General features: G+C 35.7%; 1 protein-coding gene across 1 annotated transcript; it reads right to left on the bottom strand.

Moving 5' to 3' along the window:
- Nucleotides 1-15157: 15157 nt before the first annotated feature.
- On the bottom strand, nucleotides 15158-20983 carry LOC107820871 (cytochrome b-c1 complex subunit 7). The gene is made up of 4 exons (XM_016647228.2): nucleotides 20797-20983; nucleotides 18047-18204; nucleotides 16171-16218; nucleotides 15158-15506 (listed from the first exon to the last, which is right to left on the bottom strand). Exons 1-4 carry the CDS (start codon nucleotides 20891-20893, stop codon nucleotides 15438-15440), a joined length of 372 nt encoding a protein of 123 aa, XP_016502714.1. The 5' UTR covers nucleotides 20894-20983; the 3' UTR covers nucleotides 15158-15437.

Genomic DNA, 20983 nt, shown 5'->3' on the forward strand with positions numbered 1-20983 from the left:
ACCCGACTATGACTAGGCCTGATATTGCCTTTGTAGTCTAGGTACTTAGTCAGTACATGCATGCTCCTAAGCAGTCTCATATGGATGCATCCATAAGAGTAGTTAGACACATTAAAGTCACAACAACTCTTAGGTTGTTCATGCCAGTAGGTGGAAGCACAGAATTGACATATGTGACTCAGATTGGGGAGCATGTGTAGAAACCAGAAAATCAGTAACTGGCTATATAGTGAAATTTGGACAAGCCTTGGTGTCCTGAAAATCAAAGAAACAAAGTATTGTTTCCAGGAGTTCTACTGAAGCAGAATTCAGGAGCATGGCATCAATTGTGGCTGATATCACTTAGTTAATTAGGATATTCAAAGAGCTTAGAGTGGAGGTTAACCTTCACGTGCAACTATTTTCTGACAGCAAAGATGTAATTCAGATTGCAACTCACCCCATTTTTCATGAGAGGACAATGCACTTGGACAGAATGATTCTCATTTTGTAAGAGAAAAGATTCAAGAAGGGCAGATACAAGCTTACAGAAGGCTTGTGCATATCACAACATGATTATCTGGTAGGCAAGCTGGGAATGAAGAACATATTTCATTCCTCAGCTTGAGGGGGAGTGTTGAGGCAGTTAGTTAGCAGCAGTTACACAGCTAAAAGCCAGTTGTTAATGAGTTGGCATTAGTGTAAGATTAAGTTTTAAAAAAAATGAGTTAGTTAATTAGTTGGTTAGTCTTGTTTATAAATAGTGAACTTTCTTTTCATTTCAGCTTTGTAGCTCATTATTGAAACTAGAGAGAATGTATTCCTCTTCCTCTGCTTTCTCATCTCCATAGCTGACCTCCATTAATAATATACAAATTGTATACAATTATATTAATTATAAATATTTTCTATGCTGTTTCTACATTCGATATACAAAATATATATAATTTGTTTATATCTTCTTCCTCGAGTTTCAATCAGAAATTCCAACCAAAATTAATTCGAATCTTCACCAAATTCGCTCAAAATTGAGATATAAACTCCAAAGAATATCCCCAATCATTTGCAGTAACATACAATCCAAACAAACAACGATTTCACCTGATTCAATTGACACTCATATGTTGTGCTAAAAAAATACAAGAGACTGTCATCCATTTAACTGGGACTTGTTGTTCAGATGTTTTTCCTTTGTGTCCCCTACTATTATTGGTTTCTATGAGATAATCAATATCGTTTCCACATACATTATAAGCCTTAATTACTCGTGGATAGCTTAAACCCATAGCAGCATAAATCTGATGCATTTGCTGAAGGCAGAATCTAGCAAGCAAAGCTCGCTTACCTTCCCGATATTTCTCACCTCGCGAAGGGAGGAAGGAGAGGGAAGAAAATTGAGTAAATTGGAGTCTAATACATTATTTTATATATAAATAGTAAATTATATATGCTAATGTAATTAAGTGATAACCTTTGTAGGAGGGATAAAAAAGTTTATAATGCAGTATAGATAGGTAAATATTCCTAAAATGTAACGTCAGCTTTCAAGTGGATACCCTTTTATGTGTATATACTTAAAAAAAGGTAAGCGGTATCTTGAAAACTAAAAGTTCATTATTTTTTTCTTTTAAGTGCTACTCCGTCCGTCACTTTTATTTGTTTACTATATCAAAATATATTCTTATTTTTACTTGTTCATTTGAGCAAATCAAGAGAAAGACAATCTTTTTTTTTCTTTCTATTTTACCCTTATCATTAACTACTCATTCCCCAAGACTTTTTGAAATGCTATCATTCTTATTGGTAAACCTGTAAAATATATACTTTTTTTTAAAGGGAGTGCAAAGTTAAAAATGAATAACTAAAATTGAACGGATGGAGTATATAATGTAGCAAATAACAATCTCTTATATTCTTTTCCTTTTGACAAGTGAAAAACTATTATTTATTGTTTTCATTTATATTCATTTGAAAGAAACTTATACGTAACAACTAATAGAAGGGAGAAGAAATCAAAAAAAAATAATGGAAGGGAGAATCTCGTACATCTGAAATGTAAAAGGAGATAACTATGAGAAAGAGACAAGTAAAGGAAGGTACATGTAATTCTTCTTAGAATTTAAAACCTTGTGCCAATGAGCAGTCATTTCATGGAGTTCTAAAGTGGGAAAGTGATCTTTAGATCTTACCATATTTAACTCAAAGTTTCTTCGAACAAATACAACCAAAAAGTACGTTATGAATCATGAGTGATTAGGCATCACCTTAACAAATTCAAATACCTTCACCGATAAACACACTTGTCTTTGCATTATCTACGCAATGTATATACGAGAATTTTTAGAAATATGATTGCCTTTGGGGAGAATTAAACTAATATCTTATATTATATTATAAAAGGGGTATTAAATAGAAAAGTAAGAAAAATAATCAAAGAAGTCTCCTGAAATTATGTTCACACGGGGTGTTCGTCGGTCGGTACGGTATGGTATTTAGACATTTCGATTCGGTATTTTTAGTATTCGGTTTCTTAAAATACTATAGCAATATCATACCTAATTAAATTCGGTATGGTTCGACTTTTCTCCTTTCGGTTTCGGTTTATTCGATCTGATTATTTTGGTTTGTTCAGCCTGAATGTTAACCAATGCATAAAGCCATAGATTGTAATACTTAAGTAAGGTACTCATAAATACGAAAATAAAAATACTATAATGTAGTGGGAAAAAAAAAGATGAAAATAAAAATGCTAAACCTAGACCAAGGAAAGGTTGAAAAGTAAGTAAGCAACCAAAGAAAAAGGGGAAAGACAAATTTAGAACAACGGAACATAAAATTTAAAACTTTAACATTTATGTTATAATCAATAATATGTGTATTATGTAATTTAGTATGGATTTCGGTACAGTATCAATATTTCGGTATTTTATTTCTAAATGTCGAATATCATACCTAATACCAATTCTTTTTAAAAACTTAAATTAAATACCAAAATATCGAATATCAAATACCAAAATTTCCGATTTCATTATGGTAATTCGGTATTTACCAAATTATGCACAACTCTACTCACCCGTCACCATCAAAGCTTATAGTCTAGTGATAGTAGGGTTAGTTCTCCTTGTTCCCTCCTCCATTTCCCTTCCTTACCCAGTATAATAGTATCCTTTTATTTTAAATAATGTTCATACACTCCTATTTTCTCGAATCATATATAAACGCGAAATGTTATATGCACCGAGTCATGCTTTAATGTCCATACCCTCCTATAGATTACAAACTTTTTATTTTCTATTGGAAGCAAGTCACAACTTACAAGGGAGGTGGTGTGGGTCCATAATCATGAAATACCCCCACAAAAGGGAGACAAAATTAGATTGCTAGGAAAATGTAGCTGACCTAATCCATGAAACAAAGATCATGGCAAGTTTTTGGGCTTTCTTGAAGTTTCACCAGACATCAGGGCCTAGACTTTGTTCATCTATTTAAGATTGTGGGCCGGGTTTATACCTCAGCCTCGTCTAATTTTTGACTGCTTTCTTCTTGTTTTTTTCTCATTCATGTGGTGGATAAAGCTTATGTCGGAAATCGTGGACACTATTTTGTCTTGGCCCAAAACTTAGATCTGCGCACCTTAATGAAAAGTATTTTTTTTTTCCATCTAGTTGAGTATTATATTCGGATATTGATTAATTAGGATTCACATCGTATAATACTTTTTCAAATTAGAAAAGTTTTTTATCAGATCTTTTTAGTTCACGACTCGAACACGAGACATTTATTTAAGGATGAATGAATTCTATCCATATCTTGGTGGTTAATAAAAAGTATCATTTTGCCCCTACCTTCGTAGTTCTTTTTAGTAGTCATTTTTATATCTTTTTAAATCTTTTATGGAATAATATTCTTTTCTTGAATTTGGATTTGTCTGAGACAAAAATAAGATATCTGTCCTGTAGCAAATAGTCATCCCTATATCATTGCAGCAATGTCGGCAGAAAATGAGATGCATCTGTGTCAAGTAATTGCCACGGGCCAAAAATGCAAAGAGAATAAGTTTGTTTAGGTTGCGAAATTGCGTATTTTCTTACTAACTTTTTAAATAAAGAAATATAAGCAATTATCGATATCAACTAAATATGAATCTAACAAGATATAGAAGTGAACCTTGAAAGTGGCTTTTCTGCTTACAGATGAAATTTTCCAAATACTCCTGAAAATTGTAGCTTACATTGGACCATCTGAATCTATGCATATTATGCTAATTTATGGTCTTTCGAGTAGAGTAATTATTCTTGTTTCAAAATAAAAAGTATAGTTCTTTCATTTTTGCAGTAATGTGTTTGTAACAAACTAACAATGATGTGGGTTGATTTCATATATGAATATTTTTTAACGAAATAATCATTCAACTTAATTGAAGTAGCATGAAAGTCATTAAACTATTTTTTTTAACCAAAAAGTGACTTAACTTTGTTTAAATATCACATAAAGTCACTAACATGAAACCAAAGAGATATTATATATTATGCTTACGCAAATTTGAATGATTCTTTGGTTACACAAAAAATTATTTAATGACTGGCTGTGATTCTTAGTTGAGTAATTTTTCTTTCCTATTAAAGAAAATAATTTGGTGACTATCTGTGATATTTGAGCAAAGTTAATGATTTTATGATACAAAAAATAATTTAGTAACGTTATTGCAATAAAAATCATCGAAACCACATGTCACTTTTCTTAAATCACTTCACTAAGAGCAATTTGATTGAAAAGAAGGAAACTATGACACATCAAGTTTAAATGAAATAGAATTAACTAAACAACTCTAGTTGGATTTCAGATGGAATGACTGAAAGAGGAAGAGGTCGAAAAATGACTTCATTTAGTTGGAACGAGGAAAAGGTCTTAACACCTTTTTGAATTAAATCTAAGTTGCGAAGAATCACAATAGCTTCTTTTGGTGGCATCTCTCTTTAATTTCTTCATTGACATTTGAGAAAGCAAAAAATAACACCAAAATCGTTTCAACTCATATATATGTACTACTTTATTGTTGTTTTCGGTTTTTTTTTCTTTTGAGTTGCTTTCAAGTAAAAAACTTGCTCAATAAAACATTATATGAAATGGCTTCTTTTTTTCTTCTAACTTTTCCACATTGAATATCTCTTACTAAAAGATAAGCTCAATGGTATCATATTACGTAAAGCATTACAAACGATAGGTTTTAACTTAACACCTCTTTCTGTCGTTGACATTTTAAAGTGAAAATATATACCAACCGGATTAATAATGATTACCACATCTTTCTCCAATCAAAATGGAAAAGATAGTCTACCAATAATAAAGTGAACTTCTACTTTTAAAAGTAACTCAAAATAAAAACACCTTTTCTTAACATGAAATTTTACTGGATATTGTGTATATAATCAAGTGAATATGACCTAATTTGCCACTTTTTAAAGATATGACTATTTCTTGTTCTTTTCTTGGGCGTAAAACCTTTATTTTGTTTTCCACTCAATGCTTTTATTAAATTAATTTATTTTTAGAATATAAACCTAAGGGTGATTGAAGACGGAGAAATCTTATTCATCCTATTGCAATGATTGGTGGCTTAAAAATTCAGTAGCCGATTTACTCCCTCAGTTCACTTTTAGTTATTTACTTTGGACGTTTCATGCCTCTTAAGAAACAATAAATGAAATATGTATTTTATAATTTTATCTATAATAATGATAGTATTTTCAAAAGTCTTGAAAAATGATTTGGGGAATAAGTAGTTAATGATAAGGATAAAATAGAAAAAAAAAATTGATTTAGTATAGTGAACAAGTAAAAATAAAAATATAGTTTTGATATAGCGGACAAGTAAAAATTAACGGAGGAAGGAGTTGAACATGAGCATGTTATCGAATTTTTCTATTTTTTCTTTTGGTAGGGTAATTGGAATGGGGTTCTTATGTAGAAAATGACAAGTAGCCAACTCTGTTTACTTGGGCCACAAATTTCAAAGACTTAAATTCTTGCGGCTTAAAGTCATCTCACGTGTACGCTATTCAATACCTTTGTCTCCTAATAATGCTCCTCTGACCTTTTTCTTTTTGTAGATTAAGCCACAACTTTATTTATTTAGTCCTTACTCTCCGCTTCATAATTGAGAGGAGAAAACAAAAACCTTATTTCCTCAAAAATTTCACGGAGAATGTGAATTGTGAGAAAAAGGCCCAATTAAAGATGACAGAAATATTTTGTTTTACATGTTATAAGGTGGAAATGAGAAAATAAAGAAATCTTTGACCAATTCTCTCTCTCTCTCGTTTCTAAGAATTAAAGTTGTTAAAAATAAAAAGAGTAAAATGAAAATCGTCTTAAACTTGCAGCTATATCTATGTCATTTTATGCAAGACGCCTTTAGCTCTCGTTTGGCCATATATTGTGGAAGTTTTTTTTCAAATTTTGATTTCAAATATTTATTTATTTATAAATTTTAATTATTTTTTGGCAGATTTTTAAAACAAAATCTTCAAATCCCAAAAACATCTCTAGAGTAGTTTTTCAAGTTTTTAAAGTTTTCTACTCACAAAACTTTAAATTTTTTTCAAGCAAAATGCATGTTCAAACATCATTTCAACTTTCAAAAATTATTTTTCATCTCATCTTCAAAAATTTATTTTTTTCAAGTTTCAACTAAATCTATGTCCAAACACTAGCTAAGTATAGTGTACGAGAGCTTTTCTAACTTATGCATTGCAATTGTGCTAAAAGATTTGACTTTAAAGTAGTTGTTGAAAATATTATTTGTAAGAAAAAAGTTATTCACAGTTTATGAATTTGAATTCTTAAAATTCATGAACATAAAATAATACATGCATTATGTTCTAAAGTATAAAAGCTGTGTTGCATGCAGCAGAAGAAAAGGAACGTTAAGCAAATATCTAAGGTGGATGAAGTTTTTTGACAATTGCAGTGATTAAGAGACATGGAAACTATCTTAATCACAAAACAATTAAATGAAAATAAAACTTAAAATTAAAATAAAATAAAGATATAATTAAGTTCCACGAAGTATTGCATGCATGAGGGAAAGCAATTGAACGTGTGTGCACATGAGGCGTATTTTGTATTAATTAAAATAAAATGCTAAGATTTTGCAATCATAACTAACCATAAAAAGTAGTATAAATAAGCATTTATGTGGGGAATATAAAGTGCTAAATGTGTTAGGTCAGGAAAGCAACCGTTAGGTGTCTCGAAGAGTACGTATCAGCACCTCAATGCCACATATCTTTTCTGCTGTCTATTATCCATTTCGTTTAATATTTTATTGAGTATCATAAAGCCAAAGTTTAATTGAAGCTTAAATTTTTAAAAGATTGTTGAACACCTGAACTAATAAAATCTTAGAGAGAAGTGAGTAATGAAATCTTGAATCGGAGAAAGAATGTGAATAAGAATATGAAAGAGAAAGATAGAAAAATATGGGGGGTTTTGAATTATGAACAGATTAGGGGGGAAAACTAACTTAGCTTGGACAAATTAAGGAAGAAAAGTAAAAAAATTACATGTTATCTAATAAAAGAGTAAAAAGTTAAATTGTCAAGTCAACTTAAATTGAAACGTGGAAAAAACAATTATCTATCCATTTTTTAGTAAGTCAGTGTTTACTTTATTTATATATCTAAAAAGGTTTATTTTCTTTGTATTAAAATTACTAAATATTATTATTTTTTAAATAACTATAAACCTATTATTTCTAAAAAAAAAAAAATGGGCCCCAAATTTGGGGGGCCAAGCCATAAGCTTTACTTGTGATAACAGTAGAGTCGGCCATGAGTACGAGCATATAGTTTAATTAACGAAAAGTAATTAAGAAGGTTCCATCAAACTATATATGAATCAATTGAAGAGAAGTATGACCTTAGAATGAAGTGGTTGTATGGCGGCAGAGCAAATGGGGTATGGAAATGGATACTCTATATATTCACTAATTAAAACTAGAAGTGTGACATACTACCAAACAAATAATGCTACTTGAGAATTGAGATCTACAATGACTATCATCAATTCTTTATTTTAAAATATTCTACTTAGTTTTTGTAATTCCTCGGCTCTAAATAATTAAGTTTTAAACAATGTTTCAGAAGTTGTTTAATTGAAGAGAGTGTTGATTGGGAGAAAACCCCCATTAAAATATGTCATATGCATTTACTGAGGTCATAACCCCCCTCACAATAAAAGACACATGGTTTTGAGATTTAAAGCTCCAATGGGAAAAGCAAAATCCCATACCTTAAGACGAGATATAAGGAAATGAACCATAAATTGATCCTATTATCCCCAACATCAGTATTCACATTAACTCATGATTTCTATATCAAATTAGTAGTTCACAATTCCTCTAGCAGACTAAACGTGAAACCTATTTCTTTTCTTCTTTTATTAAATTAAAAAATAGTTCTAATTTTCATCTTGTATATCAATGTATCTGTAACATATATATTTATGTATATCCAAAAGAAATTATGTGTTATACACTGAGATATACAACGAAGGAAAACAAATTTTTGATATATATATTTTGTTATACAAAGAAAGGAAAATAAATTTTTGATATACATTTTGATAAACACAAAGAAAGAAAATAAACTTGTGATATATATTTTGGTATACACATTATTTGATGCATTATACATTGCGATATATAAATAATGTAACTATTTTTATTGTGATATACCTTGATATAGAGATGACAATAAATTTTAAACAATTATATTTATAATTTTATATTATAGGTATACAAAAAAAAAGGTTTTTATATATTTTGATATACACAAGAAAAAAGTTGTAAATACATTTGATATACTATGATATACATTTATGGCTACTTGTGCCAATACCTATAACAACGGCTTTTTTCTGCCAATTATGTGAGCATGTTATCACACCGTGCCAAAATCCCTATCAAAATATACAAGATAAATTTGATCCGTCTAATAGTCATAATAGAGAAATAAATGTTTATAAGATTAATTTTGTATTTAAACATATTATAAAAAATTATGAGTGGATGGGTTGGATTAAGAGCCAATGTGTAGCTCAAATTGATCCCGAATCTTTTACTCGAACAGCTTGGAGAGGGGCGAGTTGCACAAATAGTCGTTTTAGGATCCACGTTTAAAGAATATTCTAAATTTATAAAGGTTTTAAAGTAGGACTTTAGGTTTTGGCAGCACCTAACTTCACACCCATATGTCACGTCCTTAGTATTTAACTAAGTACACGTGCGGCACTTGACAACTCGCTCACGATCTTACACAACTTGCTCACATTCTTGCTATGCCAAGTCAGCCTTACTAAACTCAAGATCGCTAAGAGTATATTAGAAAGAACACAAGAGAATTGTTAAAGAAAGCTTGTATTAGAGAGAACTTGAATTGTTTGCTTGGTGAATTACAAATGAATGGTTCCTTTTATATAGTAGTCTCCTAGGGGCTAGTGTGTAAATATTAATTATTACACAAGTCCTTAATATTTATAAGATAAGGGCTTTCTCTAGAATTCTCTACAAGCCTAGAAGATTCCAAGGACTTTCTTAGCAAATCCATAAACATCTAGAATCTTCCAAAGGAAATGTCCATACTTCTCTAGAATCTTCTCACAAATACTAGATTTCCTCTTATGTAAACTTCCACATGGTATTAATATATTCCAAATGGTGTCTATATGGCATAATGACGTGGCGGGTCATTACATTCTCTCCCACCTAATGTTACGACGACCGCGGCGCAATGTTGTTGCATAAACTCCCGAATCTTATCTTTGAATTTCCATAAGTCTTCATATCGTTCCCACGTGGCCTCCTCGGGAGATTGCCCCTTCCAATGGACGAGGAACATTGCAGTGGCTTTCTACCCTTGTTTTCGCCTGGCCTGGTAATCAATAATAGCCTCAATCTCTCGGTCAAGTGAGGCGGTGATAGTAATAGGCGCTCGACTTGATTGGCCCCTACTTGGATCATCCTTGTCTTCATGATATGGCTTAAGCATGCTGGCATGGAATATAGGGTAGATCTTAATATATGATGGCATGTCAAGCTTGTATGAGATCTTGCCTACCTTGGCGACGATCTTAAATGGCCCCTCATACTTGCGAATCAAATTCTGATGCATGCCCCATAGTGCCTTGAACTGTCTTGGGTTAAACTTCACCATGACCATGTCTCCAACTCTGTAGTTCGTGGGACGCCGCTTATGGTCCGCAAACTTCTTCATCTTCTTAGCTGCCTTATCCAAGTAGGACTTAGCAGTGTCAAGTTGCTCCTCCCATCCTTTGGCCATATGATAAGCCCCCAAACTCTTTCCCTCGAACGCGGCTGGTAATAAATGTGGAGTTTTTGGTTGTTGGCATGTGGCTAGCTCAAATGGTGTCCGCCCCGTGAACTCACTCCGCTGCAAGTTATAAGAGAATTGGGCGATGTCTAGGAGTCTTGCCCAATCTTTCTGATGCGCGCTTACATAATGCCTCAAGTAGCATTCTAGTAAGGCATTAGTTCTGTTTGTCCATCCGTCTATGGGTGGAAACTAGTGGAAAAGTGCAGTTTCGTGCCAAGTATGTCGAATAACTCTCTCCAAAAGTTTCCAGTAAAACGGGGGTCTCGATCACTGATAATATGCCTTGGTAAGCCCCAATACTTCACCACATTCTTAAAAAATAGTTTGGCGGCTTCCTTGGCAGTGCAACCTGGTGAGGCGGGCATGAAGGTGGAATATTTGGAAAACCTATCCACTACCACCATAATAGTACCATAACCGTCGGACTTCGGAAGGCAAGTGATAAAGTCTATAGTCACGCTCTTCCATGGACGTTCTGCAACTGGTAGTGGCTCCAAAAGTCCTCCTAGTTTTTGTTGCTCAACCTTGTCCTGTTGACAGACAAGACAAGTCTGCACATAACACTCTATATCATCTCGCATGCATGGCCAATAGTAGACTGACTCAACCAAGGCCCTAGTGCGACGTTAGCCTGGATGACCAGGCCACATTGTGTCATGACTCTCCCTTATGATCCGCCGTCTAATGTCTCCAAACTTAGGCACGTAGACCCGCCGACCTGTGGTAAGTAGTAGGTCATCTTCGACCCAAAAACGTCTCGTACTTCCCTGGTTGGCTAACTCGATAAGTTGTTTGGCTGCTGGATCATGTTGCATGCCTTCTTTTATAGCCTCACGAATGTCCCATCTTGTTGAAGTGATTTCAGCAAGCTCGGCTTTCTGGCTCAAGGCATCGGCTACAACATTACTTTTGCCCGGCTTATACTCCAGCACATAATCAAATTCGGCCAAGAAATCCTGCCACGGAGCCTGTTTTGGTGTGAGCTTCTTCTGCGTCTGAAAGTAACTAGTAGCTACATTGTCGGTCTTGACCACGAACCTCGACCCAAGCAAATAATGTCGCCATGTACGAAGGCAATGCACAATGGCAGTCATCTCTTTCTCTTGCACCGTGTAACGTCGCTCCGTCTCATTTAACTTGCGGCTCTCAAACGCTATGGGATGCTTATCCTGCATCAGGACACCCCCAATGGAAAAATCTGAGGCATCTGTATGCACCTTAAATGTCTTGGCAAAGTCAGGTAATGCCAAGACTGGCTCCTCTATTACAGCTGCCTAAAGGCCTTCAAACGCCTTTTGACAATGCTCCGTCCAAACCCATGGCTTGTTCTTCTTTAGCAACTCGGTCAATGGTGCAGCTTTTGCTGAGTAGCCACTGATGAACCGACGATAGTAGTTAACAAGGCAGGAAGGATCTCAACTCAGTTACCTTTATAGGTGCCTCCCACTCCTGGATAGCACGTACCTTAGCCTCATCCATGCGTAACTCGCCATTGCTAATAACATGGCCTAAGAAGTGCACCTTTGATTGTGCAAACTCGTATTTCTCCCTCTTGATGTATAGCTCGTTCTCCTGGAAAACCTTCCTTAAGTGCTCCATGTGCTCCTTCAAGGTGTTTATGTAGATGACTATGTCGTCTAGAAAGACTACCACGAACTGATCAAGTTAGGGATGTTGGCTTGCCCAAGTTTATCGAACAAGTCAGCAATGAGCAGGATCGGGTACTTATTCTTCATTGTGACCTTATTATGTGCTCGGTAGTCTATGCACAAGCGCAGTGATCCATCCTTCTTCTTCTGGAACAATACTGGTGCACCAAAAGGTGCCTTTTATGGGCAAATGTAACCAGCATCTAGCAACTCTTTCAATTGTTTCCTGAGCTCCTCTAGCTCGGGCGGTGCTATACAATATGGGGAAAATACGGGTGGCTTAGCCCCTGGCTCCAACTCAATCTTGTGATCCAACTCTCTCCTAGGCGGCAAATGCTTAGGTAACTCCTCGGGCATGACGTCTTTGTTTTCCTCAAGCAACTTCTCTATGCAAGGCGGCGGTATCTCTTGAAAACTCTTGTCTTCCTCCAGACTTGTGATGGTTACCACGAACGTCGGCTCCCCCTTCTTGATCCACTTAACAACCTGCATAGCTGAGAGTTGTGCTTGGATCTGTCCGTGCAGCATAGTCATTGTAGGTACCATGCAAGCTCTTTCTCGCTCCATAACCAAGAGATGTTGGAGGTAGGGGTCGATCAAAGTATGACAATGTCTAAAGAACTCTTGCCTCAATATGATGTCAAAGATATCCATAGCGGTTACGATAAAGTTTGCCATACCTTTCCAAGTTCCCAATTTGACACCAACTCCATTAGCTACCCCACGAGCATTCTGTACCTCGGCATTCACAGTCTTGACGTGAGAGTTGGTTGGAGCAAGCTTCAATTCTAGTCTCTTTGCGGCAGCCTCAGTCACGAAATTATGAGTTGCTCCAGTATCCACCATTGCTTGAGCAGGCTTGTTGTTGATGATGAGATCCACGTACTGATTGCCATTCTCGGTAGGTTGGAGAGCTTGCTTCGTGACGGGACATAATCTGCTCGTACCCAACTGTGCGATTCCCGAACTCTCTACTTGCGGCTGCTCCTTCCGTTCACGGACCATGGCGCTGAGGCTCTTTAGGTCGGGACAATTCCTGAAGTTGTGCGGCCCTTCGCATATGTAACATCCCTTCTTCTCGGCTTGTGCCTTCTTCTCGGTGTAGCCCTGACGGCCAGTCGACTTTTTGGAATCTTGAGTCTTGTAGTATTGTTGTTGTATCTCCTTGCCTTTGCCACGGTCTCCCCCACCTTTGACATTATTAAACTTTGTTTCTTTTCCTTTGCCTTTGTCGTGATTGTCATGCCTAAAATCCATCAATGATTCGGCCTCCACTACGGCTTGGTCTATATTTGCGACTTGCCGGCGTTGCAACTCCTGCTTAGTCCAATTTTGTAACCCGCCCCTGAAGTAGAACAACAAGTCATCATTGGTCAGGTTGGGGATTTGAAGCATAAGGGTAGTGAACTCCTTGATATAGACACGTATGCTTCATGTTTGCTTCAACTCCCTAAGCTTGCGCCTTTCCTCGTACAAGACATTGTTTGGAAAGAACTGTCTCTTGAACTCGGCTTTGAACTGATCCCATGTGCTAATAGTACATAGACTTTTATCCACGTCGGCCATCTTCCTTCTCCACCATAGCATGGTAGTCTCTGAGAGGTACAACACTGCAGTGTTGATCATTGCCCCGTCGTCCCTCATTTTGTCCTGCCTGAAGTAGTTCTCCAAGTGCCAAAGGAAGTTTTTCACTTCTTGTGCATCACGAACACCTTTGAAGACCGGGGGTTTGGGAGCCTCGATCTTGGCCTCCCTCCATCACAACATTGCTGGCTGCCTCGGTCACACCAGCACTAACATGCTCCTCGAGTGGCTCTGTCTTTGCCTTCATAGCATCTATAGTACTCAAAGCCTCCATGAGTCTGCACTCTAAGGCAATGATGGTTTGCCTTAGTTCCATCTCGGTCTGTGTACGTCCCTCCAAGTCATTTCGGATACTCTCGATCTCTTTAAGAGTGTGCCCTTCAAGAACGCTAAGGGTGCCTTCCACATTCCCTTGGCCAAAGATCTCCACGGCTTCCATCCCCGCGCTCATCTTCATCATCCATTCTTTACCGAGCGAGACGTCCTCGGGGAGGACTTCCACTTCATCCTCGCTCGCCTCAGTGGCAGATGGCTCTTGGGATGTTAACCCTTCGTTTGACACAACCTCGGGTGGTACCTCCTGGCTCTTGTTGGTGGCATTCCTCTTTTTGTTACGGCCGCTCTTGCCAACAGCATCCTGGATGACGTTGGCTTGGGTGTTGGCAGCGTTAATTTCTCTGTCGTTCGCCATTCTCTTAGTTGCAACCTTTGCTCTGATACCACGTTGTCACGTCCTTAGTATTTAACTAAATACACATGTGACACTTGACAGCTCGCTCACGATCTTGCACAACTTGCTCACATTCTTGCTATGCCAAGTCAGCCTTACTACACTCAAGATCGCTAAGAGAATTGTTAAAGAAAGCTTTGTATTAGAGAGAACTTGAATTGTTTGCTTGGTGAATTACAAATGAATGGTCCCCTTTATATACTAGTCTCCTAGGGGCTAGTGTGTAAATATTAATTGTTACACAAGTCTTTAATATTTACAAAATAAGGACTTTCTCTAGAATTCTCTACAAGCCTAGAAAATTTCAAGGACTTTCCTAGCAAATCCATAAGCATCTAAGATTTTTCAAAGAAAATATCCATACTTCTCTACAATCTTCTCACAAATACTAAATTTCCTCCTATGTAAGCTTCAAGAGGAGATTCACTTTGAAATTCATCAAAGCTAACTAAACTTTTTTAAAAAAATTGGATGTCATAAATAAGTGCTACAAACGGCTCGACTTGACCCGTTGATTGAACCAACCAATTTAATACCCCTAATCCACATGCACCATTAAGGGCTATTTCAAATCTCATGCATTACCATCAAAGAATATACTGGAGAGGAGAAGAGGATTTGAGCCAACCGAAGACATAACCATGGATGATGGATCTTTTCTTTTTCTATTTTTGGGTAACAATAACATTGCAATTAATCTATTGTTCAATTACTAATTTATATTTATAGGTCAACAGTACGAGATGCAACTACTCTGGCAACTCATCTATTCGTGACACGACAAAAACCCGCGGGGCATAAAGTTAAACAAAATGAAAAGGTAAAGCAAAATTATGTTCCTTGGACGTGTACTTGGAAACACCAATAAAACCTGTCAAAGCAATCCGAATATGGGAGTTCTAGTGAAAATGTACGCCCCATATAAAGATATATAGGTGTACAAAAACCAAGCCCGCAGGATGACTAACTTGAAGTGTTTGATTATAGAAGGCGAACAACATGGTTTTCCCACAGAATATATTTCTATCTCCATCATGGAGATCTACAAGCAACACAGTAGTTATTCTCGATGGAAAAAGCTTCAAGAGAGATTTGATTTCTTCATGGAATTGTACGCTGATAGAGAGGCAAAGCTCCCAGAGCCTCACGTTCTGCTCTCTCCCTTTTAACCTGTAAAACATATAAACCAAGCGCATTAGCGCCCACCCTAGTTAAGCTCTAAGAAGTAAGAAGATAAGTCGGCCAATCAACATGTATCAATAAAAGTTACACAATAGCCTCAAACCCATCATTAGACCGTATGGTTGTTCTGAATCTACAATGATAAAATAGCAAGAGGATGTTTGGCATGCCAAGATATTACTTGCTTAAATGTCGAATCAGAGATAAAACACATTCATTAGAAACCTGATGATAATCTTGTCAAAAGGCCGTGTATATGTAACAAAACCAACTCATTTGGGTCAAAATCCAAGAAGCTAATGGCTAAAAACCATTCCAAGTGATACACTAGTACCCTTTGCAGGTTACTGAATATGAAAGGACATAAGGCAGAGAAGAAGATGCAAAATGGCATCACTATAAAGAAAGCAAGGCCACTTTTGCTAAAGGCACACTTATTCAAAGAAAAATTACTCAAGGCACATACATAGACCAGCAAGGTTACCGTTGGAAGCAGAAATCAAGAACAAGTAAGGTTTGAACTCCATAAGAGTTCAATGATCATCTGATGCCTTGAGTAGGCATGAGTGGAGCAGTAACGTACTCTCAATGAAATTGGAAATATAACTGATTCATCCAGAGCAGGAACTAGAGATAGATAATGGAAACTTACAAGAGCTAGCATTTCCTGAAGATAGCTCCTAAATGGTGTTTGCATTGCCTGCAAGAATTGGTAAAACCTTTTATGAATACCAAACAAGTAATGTATACCTCTACATTCCAGTTCAGTCAACATTAGAACAGTAAATAATCTTAACTTTTCCAACCCCTTTTTTATGAAGTAAATGTAAACTTAAAAACCAACCCTTTGCGAATGGACGATTATAACAACCACCCCAGCAACATCATACCCAGTGTAATCCCACAAGTGGGGTCTAGGGAGGGTAGTTTACCCCTACCTTGTGTGAGATAGAGACGTTGTTTCCGATATACCCTCGGCTCAAAGAAAACACAAAGCAAGTTTGAAAATATAAAAAAAAGGTAGTGCAGAAGCCATGTTGAAAATACTAGAGAAAAGAAACAACCGGAAAAAAACATTATTCCCTATCGCTCTACTTTCTATAGAGACCCATGTGCGAAGATGTAACCTTTCAATCCTTTTTTTCGCAAAAGGATATTTAAGTTAAATGAGTTTCAGTTAGCTCTCAAAGAGAACATATAATATCCAAGTGAACCAATCTGAAGTTAAGAGGAACAAAATTACAACAACAACAACAACAATTCCCACACTAAGAGGAACAAAATTGAGGACTTTAAATTCTTCAAGACTATAATACTTTCACAATCTACAGTGCATAGATGATCTCTGACATTAATATCAAGCTCTTCATTCCATAACTAGGGAACTATGTATTTTGCATGCCAATCATCCCAGTCTTACAGGTTTAAGACAAATGTTGCTTAATGGCATGAATAATCCACTCTATTAAGATTTCCTCAGCCTGACAGGGTAGCCACAAAAACCAGCAAAGGGGGAAAGGCCCATCTGCCACGTACATTTACAATAAAACTCAAACAAAAAAAAAGAATCCACCAGCGGATTAGAGGAAAAAATAATAAACATGGATACATCGAGAAACCTTTTTCATTAGACAAGCTATCTCAATACAAGCTAGGAGTATTATATGAGACAAGACATAGAATAATCATATTTTGATTGTTGAATTTAATCTTTTCAGTTGGGTCCCAGAATGTGATTGGCAGTGATTTATTAGTGAACATTCATATAACCACCAAATCAAAGAAGCTTTCGCTGAAACAAGATCATGTAGCTAGGTTTCAAAAAGCATCTTATTGAGAACTAAGCTAAATTAAGTGCTTCCTTGCTGGAGACGAGAAAACTACTCCACTGCTTCATAGATGGCATACAAATTGGAAATGGATAGATGGTGGAACATAAAAGAGAGGCAAAAAGATGTCAAAGAAGAAATTCAACGTTCTTGTTTCCTTTTCCTCCTAATTTTTGTTGGGTTTTGGTGTGTGTGTGTGTGGGGGGGGGGGGGTTGTGGAAGAACTTCTGTGAGGATTTCTCCACCTCTGTTTCCTCCAGCTACGTGTTCAGCTTAAAAAAAAAAAGTGACTCATTCTCACTCACTACCCTCTTCAACCAATCAAAAAATGAAATCTAATAACTACAGTATCTCATGGAACAGAAGATCTATAGATAATGTTCTCCCCTTATCAAAATTGTGTACAGAAAATTAGGATGCTTACTGAGAAGAACTATTCAACCACACATAAAAGAGCTATCAAGATCTCACCATATGATTCCCAAAAGTTCCTACGTCAATAACTGCTATTATTTTATTAGTTAAAAAAAAGGTCTTTGCTCAGCTTGCTTCACTCAACTCCTAGCCTATCATTCAATAATACCCCTTTCACCACATGTACCAATACTTCGATTGTTCTATTTGCCACCACATGCACCAATACTTCACAAGAGAAAATTGTAGATTAGTGTGGCATACAATAGGATACTATGCAAGTACCTGGAGATCCTCTGGGAGGTACTGGTGCTTCATTGAGAGGTCCATGGCACGCTTAAGGCGCTGGATTCTGGCATCAACAATCTCCCTTGGAAGGCGATTAAGAGCTTCCTTGACGTCCAAATCGTACATTGGATCATGCAGATCATCATATCTAAGCCCTTGTTTCACAAAAACCCATAACCATATAAAATGTTAACAAGCAGTTATCTAATCAGATAAATGGAAATAGTGAAATAACAAAATGCTGTTTCCTTCTATTTTATTTTCATGTTTTTATTTCTTTATCGGAAAAGGTCCAAATATGCCCTTGTACTATACGAAATTGAGCACATTTGCCATTCGTTAATATTTTAGCTCAAATATGCCCTTACCGTCACATAGTTGGTCTATATATGCCCTTAGAGTTATACAGTTGGCTTATATATGCCCTTTTCGAAATAGAATCCACCCAAACGAATTAGCTCTTTCGTTAATTGTATTAAAGTGTATTACAAACACTATTTCCTTTTTATTAGTGCTTGTTTTCTTTACCTTTCTCTTTTCTTTCTTCTTTTTTCTTCTGTTTTCTTTTTTTTTCCTTTTTCTTTCTCACTTATCCGATTTCCTCCATTACTGATGTCTTCTCCATTTTCGTCACCAATTTCACTTGACAAAACTCATGAATTCCAATAACTAAAAAAATTCTCCCATAAGGTAATCAAGATAGATCATATGTTTGTCAATTTTTTAATTTTTACTGAACATATATTTAGTTCTAAAACATTTAACAAAGTAAGATTGAAATAATATTTATGTAACAAAAAATCCGAAAAAACCAACAAAACCGAACAATCCAAACCGATATAATCGGTTTGGTTTGGTTTTGATAAAAACTGAACCTACCCGTTCCATGTACACCCCTAATTTACATAGTTAATAAAAAAAAATAGAAAATGTCCAGCTGAAAAAGATGAAAAAAGACTAACAACTCAAATTTATAAACTACAACTTGAACTCTAGGCTTTTAATCATTAAATTATCTTTCTGGAAATAATTTAAATATTTTGGTCTATTGAGTATTGTTAAAGGTTGAGATGTTTTTATTATTTTAAAGTTTAAACCATAATTTTTGGGTGAATTCCGTTTCGAAAAGGGCATATATGAGCCAAATGTGTAACTCTAAGGGCATATATGGACCAACTATGTGACGGTAAGGGCATATTTGAGCTAAAGTATTAACGAAGGGCAATTGTGCTCAATTTCGTATAGTACAAGGGCATATTTGGACCTTTGCCCTTTCTTTATCTATTTCTTTATTTTTGGGCCTCAAATTTAAGTTGCTCAACTATGTGGCAAGTCTGTGAAATCAATATGACATTGTAAAATGATTTTTCTAGCAGAAGAAATAACAGAAGAACACTCCCCTGACTCGTTGATTGGAAACAAGAGGATTTAAACAGCTTCGGTTGGAGAAAACAAGCAGCGCGGGTTTTCTATTTTTTCTTATAACGACAGATAAACCCAATTAAGTAAAGGGAAATATGCACCAAACTTTGATAACAATCAGTACAAATGGATTAATACCAACTACCCATATGGTATTAAGTGTATGAAGAATTTATTTCTGACAAATGCTAAGAATATATTTACTACATTACACCACTGGATAGTGTTAATTGACATCCTCTAGCACACAAGTAGGAGGAATAACCATCCTCTTGTGGAAAGAAACCATATCCCCATGGAATTTGAACCTAAGATCTTTTGCACTCAGTACCTCAACTTTGACCACTGGGTCAAGGCTTCACTGGCTAAGCAAATGAAATAAAAAAAAACTTGAAATAATGATATACAGATGTGATTTGGGAACTAAAGACAAAGTTATGAAGATTTATATGCAGGACAACATAAATGGGTAAATATCCATAGCCCAAATGCTCGAATATGTATTTACACTTAAAAGAAATAACAACAGAAGCGGGTAAAAGTATATGAAATCAACAACCAATACTGGACCTAAGAAAATCAAATCAGAAGAAATTCAAATGGCAATAAACATATATAATAAGGGAAAATGGAAGGAAAATACACCAATATTTCTATATGGGGAAGTATAAACCCATCAATCAAAATGACTCTCATGCTAGAATATATCAATATATAACGTTAATAAGCAATTCAACGCATAAGACGGACCCTTAAAGAGGAAAAAACAACTCCACAACACCTTGACCATTTAACCGAGTACCTACTATCTAACTTTGCCCATCAAGATTTAGGCAGATGGAAAGAAATCAAGCATTTTTTCGTCTTTCCTAGGAGTTGAACCCTGGACTCCCATGGTTTTCACCTATCTGATCTATGAATCGACCACACCCTTGGGTGCTCAACGCTAGAACAATTTTCAACTTCTAAAAAAAAAAAAAAAATATATATATATATATATATATACACACACACACACACACACACACATTTATGACAGGGGAATCAAAGACAGATTCACCTTTTTAGGTTTGGAATCTTTTATATGATTCAATCATCATTATTTCCGGCTAAATTAGTTTAAATTAGAAATCACAGTTTAATTATGTTCAAAGTATCGTCTTTTAGCAAAAATTAGCTAGCTATTTTACAAAGCTCATTCAATATTCATCGAACATATAACCAAACAAGCCTTTATTAACAACCAATATGCTATAACATGTACCAAATAGAGATGAATAGATCTGAAGATAGAAATGGGTATAAAAAGTAGACAATTTTTGTACCGTAATTACGGAGGCGAGCGGAGAGGGATTTCTTGTGGATTGCAGCGAGAGGGTTCTTCTTTGGATCCACCAGCCATTTCGAGAACGTCGATGCCATTGTTCGATCGTAAAACACACACCCACACGCACTGTGTCTCTGCTAACAAAAGATTAGGGATTTCCCTTTTTGTCTCTAGAAGGGTCTATG

This window comes from Nicotiana tabacum, chromosome 23 (genome assembly GCF_000715075.1).
Source record: "Nicotiana tabacum cultivar K326 chromosome 23, ASM71507v2, whole genome shotgun sequence".
NCBI lineage: Eukaryota > Viridiplantae > Streptophyta > Magnoliopsida > Solanales > Solanaceae > Nicotiana > Nicotiana tabacum.

What these genes read in the sequence shown, in the direction of transcription:
- LOC107820871 (XM_016647228.2), bottom strand. Translation starts at nt 20,893, where the DNA reads ATGGCATCGACGTTCTCGAAATGGCTGGTGGATCCAAAGAAGAACCCT. An exon ending in CGCTCGCCTCCGTAATTACG is followed by an intron (nt 18,205 to 20,796) that starts GTACAAAAATTG and finishes TTGTGAAACAAG; the next exon opens with GGCTTAGATATGATGATCTG. An exon ending in ACCTCCCAGAGGATCTCCAG is followed by an intron (nt 16,219 to 18,046) that starts GTACTTGCATAG and finishes CAATTCTTGCAG; the next exon opens with GCAATGCAAACACCATTTAG.